The 8519-nt window shown below is 48.9% G+C and overlaps 1 protein-coding gene across 7 annotated transcripts in view; it reads left to right on the top strand.

The window, feature by feature from the left end:
• Positions 1–1617: 1617 nt before the first annotated feature.
• Positions 1618–8519, top strand: part of IDUA (alpha-L-iduronidase) — a 64937-nt gene continuing 58035 nt past the window's right edge. For all 7 annotated transcript variants that reach the window (XR_009961274.1, XR_009961273.1, XR_009961275.1 and 4 more), the window contains exons 1-2: positions 1618–1888; positions 4308–4448. Coding sequence is in view for 4 of the 7 variants with exons in the window: in XM_062600458.1 (XP_062456442.1) it covers positions 1767–1888; positions 4308–4448 (263 nt within the window). In the remaining 3 variants the exon portion in view is untranslated. The remainder of the gene's footprint in view (positions 1889–4307; positions 4449–8519) is intronic.

The raw sequence follows: 8519 nt of genomic DNA, 5'->3' as shown, positions 1-8519 counted from the left end.
GGAGCTCTGCCTGGACTGGATGATGATTGGCTCAAGAACTTACGATCAAGGATTAAAGGGCAGGCTAACATGGGTGACACTGTTGTGAGTGTCCACTACAGGCCACCTGATCAGGAAGTCAGTGAGGCCTTCTACAGTCAGCTGAATGTAGTCTCACAATCCCAGGCCCTGGTTCTCATGGGGCACTTTAACCATCCTGAATGTTAAAAGGCAAAAATTTTCCATGTGCAGCTGAGAAAGTCAGGTGAAAGAAAGACACTGTGCTCCATCAGGATGCCCAGCACCTTCTGGCATTTCATAAACTTCTTCAAGCGCAAGATGTATGAGGAACTGGCCTGCTTTAGTGGAAGAGACAGATCTCCTCAGGCAGGCCTGCCGCCGACCCTGACGACAGACCCGGCCGCCGCGGCCACTCCCTGCTCCACGCCCGCCGCGCCGCGAAACTCTCGCTGGGCACCGGGGACCGCGGCCCGCCGTTAGCCCAGCGCGAGGCGGCGACGCGGCAGGGCCGCGAGGCCGGGTGCTCCTCAGCCGTTAGGGGCGGGCAGCCGTTACGGAGCCGTTGGGAGCGGGAGCCACTGGCAGTGGGCAGCCGCTGGGCGCGGGCAGCCGCTGGGAGCGGGCAGCCGTTAGGGGCGGGCAGCCGCTGGGCGCCGGCAGCCGCTGGGGGCGGGCAGCCGTTAGGGGCGGGCAGCCGCTGGGGGCGGGCAGCCGCTAGGGGCGGGCAGCCGCTGGGCGCGGGCAGCCGCTGGGGGCGGGCAGCCGTTAGGGGCGGGCAGCCGCTGGGGGCGGGCAGCCGTTAGGGGCGGGCAGCCGTTAGGGGCGGGCAGCCGCTGGGGCCGGGCAGCCGCTGGGGGCGGGCAGCCGTTAGGGGCGGGCAGCCGCTAGGGGCGGGTAGCCGTTAGGGGCGGGTAGCCGTTAGGGCCGGGCAGCCGCTGGGGCCGGGCACCCGCTGGGGGCGGGCAGCCGCTGGGGGCGGGCAGCCGTTAGGGGCGGGCAACCGCTGGGCGCGGGCAGCCGCTGGGCGCGGGCAGCCGCTGGGGGCGGGCAGCCGTTAGGGGCGGGCAGCCGCTGGGGCCGGGCAGCCGTTACGGGCGGGCAGCCGCTGGGTGCGGGCAGCCGTTAGGGGCGGGCAGCCGCTGGGGGCGGGCAGCCGCTGGGGGCGGGCAGCCGTTAGGGGCGGGCAGCCGCTGGGGCCGGGCAGCCGCTGGGGCCGGGCAGCCGTTAGGGGCGGGCAGCCGCTAGGGGCGGGCAGCCGTTAGGGGCGGGCAGCCGTTAGGGGCGGGCAGCCGCTGGGGCCGGGCAGCCGCTGGGGGCGGGCAGCCGCTGGGGGCGGGCAGCCGTTGGGGGCGGGCAACCGCTGGGGGCGGGCAGCCGCTGGGGGCGGGCAGCCGCTAGGGGCGGGCAGCCGTTAGGGGCGGGCAGGCGCTAGGGGCGGGCAGCCGTTAGGGGCGGGCAGGCGTTGGGGCCGGGCAGCCGCTGGGTGCAGGCAGGCGTTGGGGCCGGGCAGCCGTTAGGGGCGGGCAGCCGCTGGGGCCGGGCAGCCGCTGGGGGCCGGGCAGCCGTTAGGGGCGGGCAGCCGTTAGGGGCGGGCAGCCGCTGGGGGCGGGCAGTCGCTCTGGGTGAGGAGCGGCCTAGGGCGCACGTCGTTTGCTGCGGCCCGTAGGGCGGGCGCCTCCTGTCGCGCGTGTGCCACGTTAGTAGCGGGCGCTGGCGGCGGTGGCCGCGGTTTCCCTTCCCCCTTCCGCTGCGCTACCCGTTCCGGCATGGGGCCGCTGGTCTGGCTCTGCCTGCAGGTTGGCGCCGGCTCCGCAGCATTTGTGGTGAACGTGGATATCCGGCGAGCCGAGCGGCCCCTGCGGCACTTTTGGAGGAGCACTGGCTTTTGGTAAGCGTGCACAGCCTTCGCAGGGAAGGGGCACTGGCTTGCGCCCGGCTGTAGGCCCTGTAACGTTGATGAGAAGCAGTCAGGACTAGGGTGACTTACTCCAGGCCTTTTGAGTCAGAGGAACCCAAGTGTATTACCTCCCTCACTTTCTGGAGGAGCCCGGGCTTTGCTGGGCCTGTTGCTGTGGGAGCAGAGGATATGGCTGCTTGCCATTTGCTGTTCAGCCTGCTGTTGTGTGTTGCATAGCTGCAGCTGCAAGTGGAATGTGAGCAGTGAAGTAAGTTAAGCAAAATGGGTCATAAGACAGGTGCTACTTGACATCCACTCTCTACCTTGTTCCTTTCTTTGAACATACAAAGTTTTTTCTCCCTTCTCAGAATGGCACATAGATACTCAAATCGTACTCCTCTTCATTATCAGTGTTTCCATTATCACAGTCCCTAAATAGTTCCAAGGAGAATCTGTCTTAGTTCTAGGAGTTTATTCTTCTTCCAAGACCACTGTATTTTCCTTCTTTTCATGCACCATCTTCCTTATCAGGCTGTTGAGTCCAATTGATCGAGGTTAGGGTAGCAGGAGTCATGAGTGACCCCCAGCTCTAACGTACCTTCCCTGGTAGAGCCTTACTTCCTGGAGAGAGCTCTGTCTAACCCAGTTGAGCTGAGTGAGGTTGAATAGTCCTCTAGTTCTTTGAGCTATTTCAAGGTTTCTAGCAAGCTCAGGAGCAAGAGACTTACATTTCTCAGATGTACTGTCTTAAACTAAGTTAAACCTAATGACCTTCACTTAGGTTAACTTTATGTAAACCAAGTATCAGTTGTAGGATAAGGGGTGGAAGTAGCAGCATGTGCTCTGGACATTGTGCTTTTTTTGTGTAATACATAAAGGAAATGTGAGACAAAACTTGATTTTTTTTTCCATTGGTGATTCTCAAGCTCTAGAGTCACAGCTCCCTTGAAGGATCATAGTGGAACAGAACTGGTTTAACAAGCAGTTAGTTGTTAAACCTTTCTGCCTCACAGTGTCAGACAGCTGGACAGATGTGCAGTTCAGAGTTATACAACAGAGAGTTAGTTTAGTGGGGTCCTTTTTGGAGGTGGAATGAACACAGAAAGGAGAAGAAGATGACGATACGACTTTTCTCTAGGATAGTTACAGTGTCAGCACAGAGCTCCAGAAGATCTGCCATTAGCAGCACCAATGTCTACTACCAGTGGCAGTAGCTGACCAGCCAAGTTTGGGAATCCCTCTTGCAGAGCATACTTTCAGCTCTAGTAGAAAGTAAAGAATAAAGGTTATTGCTGAAAAGCTAAAACTTGAACTCATATGACCTATCTGTTAGCATGGAGGCAGTAGCAAATTTGGATCTTTATCTGATCCAAGCATCAGAGTAGACAGATCACAGTAGGCAAAGCATAAGCTATACCAGTTGTTCACTTAGACAGTTAATATACTGTGTGCTTGTAGTTCAGAGCACAGAAGCTTTTCTTGAACTGTAAAGTACATATAGCAGCTTTTTTCTGGATATTATTTTATTGTTACAATGTTGTTTTAACTTTCTTTTCATGAAAAAGCTTGACTGCTTAGAATTTGCACATGGTCAACAGGCTTAACGAGAGTCCCTAAGAGTACCCAAGCCCAGTGAACTGAGAACAGTTCTAAGTTTTTAACATGTGGGATGGGGAGGAGATATACCTTCATGTGGCACCTATTTCTTTTGGAGGATAAAAGCATCAGGAATTTGCTCTAACGTTACGTTAATTTTGATGGAATAAGTAGACACCAAAGTCATGTTAACATGACTGTTGCCATACAGCTTTGGGAAGCATCAAGCATAGAAACCTCAAACTACTTACTAATATGCTCCCTCATGCTTAGGGGAGAAAAATGTATGGCAGAAGAGTGTGCAAGCGCTGAGAATCTAATATTACCTCCAACAGCTTCCACAGCAGAGGAAGCTGTGGTTGATGTTATTATCAAAATCCATATTTTGATGGGTTGTCTTACTACAGTCCTGGGAAAATCTGACTTTCACTGCAAAGCCCAAAAGGCGCTGAGGTTTGTTTATCATTAGTACCTCAGAGACAAGATGACTGTTATTGTCTAATGTCCTCAAGCTACCTCTACCTGAGCTTGCTGTCTAAGGAACTGTGATCACTTACTGTACTTTCCTTTGAGTGTAGTAAAGAGATGTGCCCAAGTCATGTTGCACTTTGCCAAAACCATGTGAATAAGCACTTAGCTTCAAATAACCCACAGCTCCATTGTGCTTTCATCACATGTTAGACAGTGCTCCTCGTGCCAGGGAGGATCTTGCCATACCCTAACCACAGACTTAGCACAGAGAGTGCTGGATACCAAATGGAGCTGATAACTGCTCTTGCAGCTAATGTTTTCTTTATGTCCCTCTTTCCCAAAGCCCTCCTTTACCTCATAGCCGAGCGGATTTGTTTGACCTGAGCAAAGACCAAGAGATGAATCTTGCCTACATTTCTTCTGTTCCACATGGTGGCATTGAACAAGTTCGAATTCACTGGTTACTGGAACTAGTTGGTGTCAGGTAAGCAAACACTTCAAGTGAAAATCTCCTAGAAAAATAGTTGTGACCCGTTGAAAAAATCATCAGGTGGTCACTTTGATAGTTCTGTCAGCATAATTGCAAGCTGAGCATATGTGTTTTTCCCTGGAAGTGAGGTAAGTACCTCTAGGACTGCAGGAAGGAAGTCAATTTGAGGCACGTATGAGGTTAAGACAGAGAAGGCTAAATTTGAGAAAGACAGGGCTAACTTGCTTACATTACATTGTAACTGCAGCCTAAAGGGCAGTTTAGGGTTTAATTTGATCTGCAAAAACCTGTGGGTAGACTGGTCAAGTTTTGCCGAGACTATTTTAGATTGTACTCCGTAGTATTTCCACCTCTCCCCTGCTTCCATGCCCAGCCCTCTTGAGTCACAGTTGTAACATCATCTCCAGAAAGGCCTCAGGCTAGCAGAACTGAATCTCATTGACCAATACATGTTTTAGATGCTAATTCAGGTTTTTCAACTTGGTACCTTTTTTTCTAAATTACTCCTTGGCACAACATTGGAAAGCGAAACCTAGAGGCGTCTCCACCCCTTAAGCAAAAAAGGTGTTCTGTTTTGCTAACAGTGCATCTACGACAACTGCTGTAGAGAGCTGTCAGCTGGGCTACAAGCAGCAGTCACTGAGGCTGTTTTCAGAACTGAAACCAGAATTATCACTGCCATTCCTTCAAGTCTAGCAGAGTGAGAGAGTAACCCCAGCAGCTACTCGGTACTGAAAAGTACTGCTGAGATGATCTCAGGAAAAGCCAGACTTTGAGAGATCAGTTTCTCATTTGGGTGTCCACAGCCTGACTACCTCCATGTGTGCCTAGAGCTCTGTCCAGTGGTAAGTCTGGTTCAGTATTCAGGCAAATGTGTCATGCCCTCTTTTGATGGCTAGTGGATGAATCTCTGGAGAAAGCTAAGAACAGGGGAGAATAGAGTACTACACATAACTTCAACAAAGTTTTTACCAAACTATTTAAGATGGCAATGTTGCCCCAAACAAAACTTCTCATCAGTCATGTTAAGAGGTGTGTGCTCTGCTAACCAGTGCCATTCTAAGAGCAGGGCTAAAGAATCAAAAATGTGTCTTACTTTTCTGTCTCTTAATTTAGGAAATAATGTATATCAAAATAAATTAAAAAATAAAACAATCAAAGATTCAAACTGACTGTCCTTACTGAGAGGTCCAAGTGAAATTATTACCTCTAACTTCCTTCCACTTAACTTTGGAGTTTCTTTTTATATCCTGATCCTACCTGTGCCTTCCCTCAACGTGGCAGGTAATGACAACTAAAACTAGGTGACTTTAGTTAACACCAGCCTGTTACCATTACCAGACTAGGATTTACATAGTTAATAGCATTTTTAGTTCCAGGGAAAAACATGGCAGACATTAGGCGAACAAGGTTGAAATTCCGTGGCTTTCAAGCCCTTTTTAATCCAGTTGGAATACAGTCATGCCAAGGTGGCCAATTGAGGGCAGATGGAAGGTATGGGAAACACAAAAGATACCTAGAACAGGAGTGATTAGTTCGTGAGGAAAGACAAACTGAAAAAAAAAGAAAGTTATAATATCTCTTAAGATCAGCCTGCCTCAGACTGTAGCTGAGGTTATATTTTTTCCTTCTTCCATATTTACAGCCACATGTTATTGCTGCCTCTGCTGTCCCAGGCACAGTAAGATGTGAATTTACTAGTTGTGAATTTGGGGTACCGATGAGGTGAAGGAGGGTTCAAACCACAGAAAAGGAATGTAAGCAGAGGAGTAGTAGATCTCAGGGTATGCTTTAGGAGTAGGAGAGGTTTTCTTCCTGACCGTAGGATTATATGGGTGGGTTGGGAAGGAGATGCTGCACACTGCCACTTTTCCCTTTTGCATACCCTCTCACTACTGAGTGTGTCTTCATATTTTAACTTCTTTCTAGGGCAGCAAGCCCATCTCCTCTCTTCTTCTCTGCTCTAAATATTCCTATTATTTTACCCAACCATGAAAGGACACCGCAGGACAGGACATTTTCAAAGAATTGCTAATTTTATTTTTCAACCAAAAGCTCACATTTGTGTCCAGCTCCTATAACACAAGAACATTCACATTTATGAAGGGAATCAAAGAAGTCTTTCCTGGTTTGGAAAGTTGCCAAGTTGTTATTTACCAGTACCAAAAAGTATAGATACTTTGGCAGCTCTGGGCAACACATTCTGGCCATCCTGCATTAGCCAAGGGGGGAGCTAGAGTTACAGATACCAGCTCTCTGCAGAGCTCCATGGGACCCACGCTTCCCCCAGATTGTGAGCCTTCCTCTATTCCTATGTTGCAATACTAAAAGTTGCTGAATATGCAATCTGTGTGAGGCACTACTATGGACAAGTCCATGGACCATCTACATGATGGTGATAATGCTTCCTATCAGATAATTTAACAGATAATTTAAATCCAACATTAGTATCAACTCAGTTGGAATTACAGTCCATCTCTAGCTTCTCTCCAGGTCATGGTACCTAATTCCTGCTGGTACAACAGGAGAGAAGAGAATCAACAGTTTCCAACATTTTCAGTCTGCATACTGAATCTTGGTATAATGTAGTGTAGCAAGCAAAAACCTACCAGTAAAAGATTACTTAGTTACCTTTTCCAGACTCCTTAGAAATCATTTACAGCTTCCCAGCATCCCTACATTATAGCACTGAAAGCCATTTCCCTGCTGTGTTTAACATTGTCCAACATAACTTCTTTGTGAGCTATCTCTGTCAATGAAACTGGAATATAGTTCACATGGTCTCATCTGGTCTTCCACCAGAAGTTTTAAAGCTCATTCCCCCTATTATGCATACCAGAATTTCTTCGCTTAGCTGTCCTTTGGCCATTTTTTTTGCAATAAATGGGATGAAAAAGAGCCTTCTGACTTTATTCCTCAGCATGCTGAATCAGAGAAGCAGAAAGCTGCAAGGGACGCTTTTCTTTTCTTTTTCTTCAGAGACTGCTGACCAGTGTTGGAACTCTAACTTCCTCTTTCTAAGTAAGGATACACCTTCCATTGGGACCTCTTTTCCTCTTCTGCTGTGAGATTCATCTTGTAGTTATGAGTGGTTTTTTGCACTTTTCCTTTATGATCTAGATTAGAACCTTGGCCAATAAAGATAAAGGAAGTTTAGATTGGCAGGAGGTGTGTTCTTTTCTATTGAAAGTGTGTTATGGCTTGCTGTGCCACAACAGCCAAAGCATGACTGTACTGATAGCTTGTCTGGCAATAACTCCTGTAGCCCCTGCCAGGGCCTAGCATGAGGAAGTGGTTTATCAGAGGGATTCCCTGATCTAAGAAAGGTTGCAAACAAAGACAGACAGAAATCAACACTGGGTCCCTTGGGCTCTGCACATTTGCTTGTGTGACAGAAATAAGCTAATCATAACAAGGCAGCAGTTTAAAGGATAATGTAATTAAATTGTTTTATGGCAAGAAAACGCTGCTACTAGTCAATCCTGTAATCTCTTGACAGATGTTTCTGTCAGGTTTTACTGTTCTGGCAGTAGTGACTGTGGAGCTGACATGCTTTTGCATAATGAAAGTATGAGAAACTCAGGATCGAATTGTTTGACTAAAACTGTGCTACTCTCCATCCCCGTCAAGAGATTTTTTTTTGTCTTATGAGAATGCACTGTTCTTTTAATGAAGTATTCGTTCCTGAGAAACAGACAAGCTTTGGAGCACCTGGAGAACCTCAGTTACAGTGTTCTTCACTGAGTGACCTGAGAAGTTGAAATAAGCAAGTCTCGTGAGGCCTTGCTTGGCCCAATGTTTTATTCAAACAGCACAGGAGAGAAATGGCTTCAGCGTACGTGGAACCCAGTTATAGAGTCTGCTAAGTATAATGAAGACAGCTGTGACAGGTCTTCCATCCCCCTTACTGTGTGTGAACCAGCCATAAAGAAGGAGGGAAGGGTAGCAGCTGTACTGACTTTGATGGAGATAATTATTGGGTATGAGAAGGGATATTCTACTAAAGCCAGGTGCCAGAATATAGAGTACCAGATGTGTTTTAATCAAAGTTTAGGCCCATACTTT

Source organism: Rhea pennata, chromosome Z (assembly GCF_028389875.1).
Source record: "Rhea pennata isolate bPtePen1 chromosome Z, bPtePen1.pri, whole genome shotgun sequence".
Lineage (NCBI taxonomy): Eukaryota > Metazoa > Chordata > Aves > Rheiformes > Rheidae > Rhea > Rhea pennata.
This window is presented reverse-complemented; position numbering and strand designations above follow the sequence as displayed.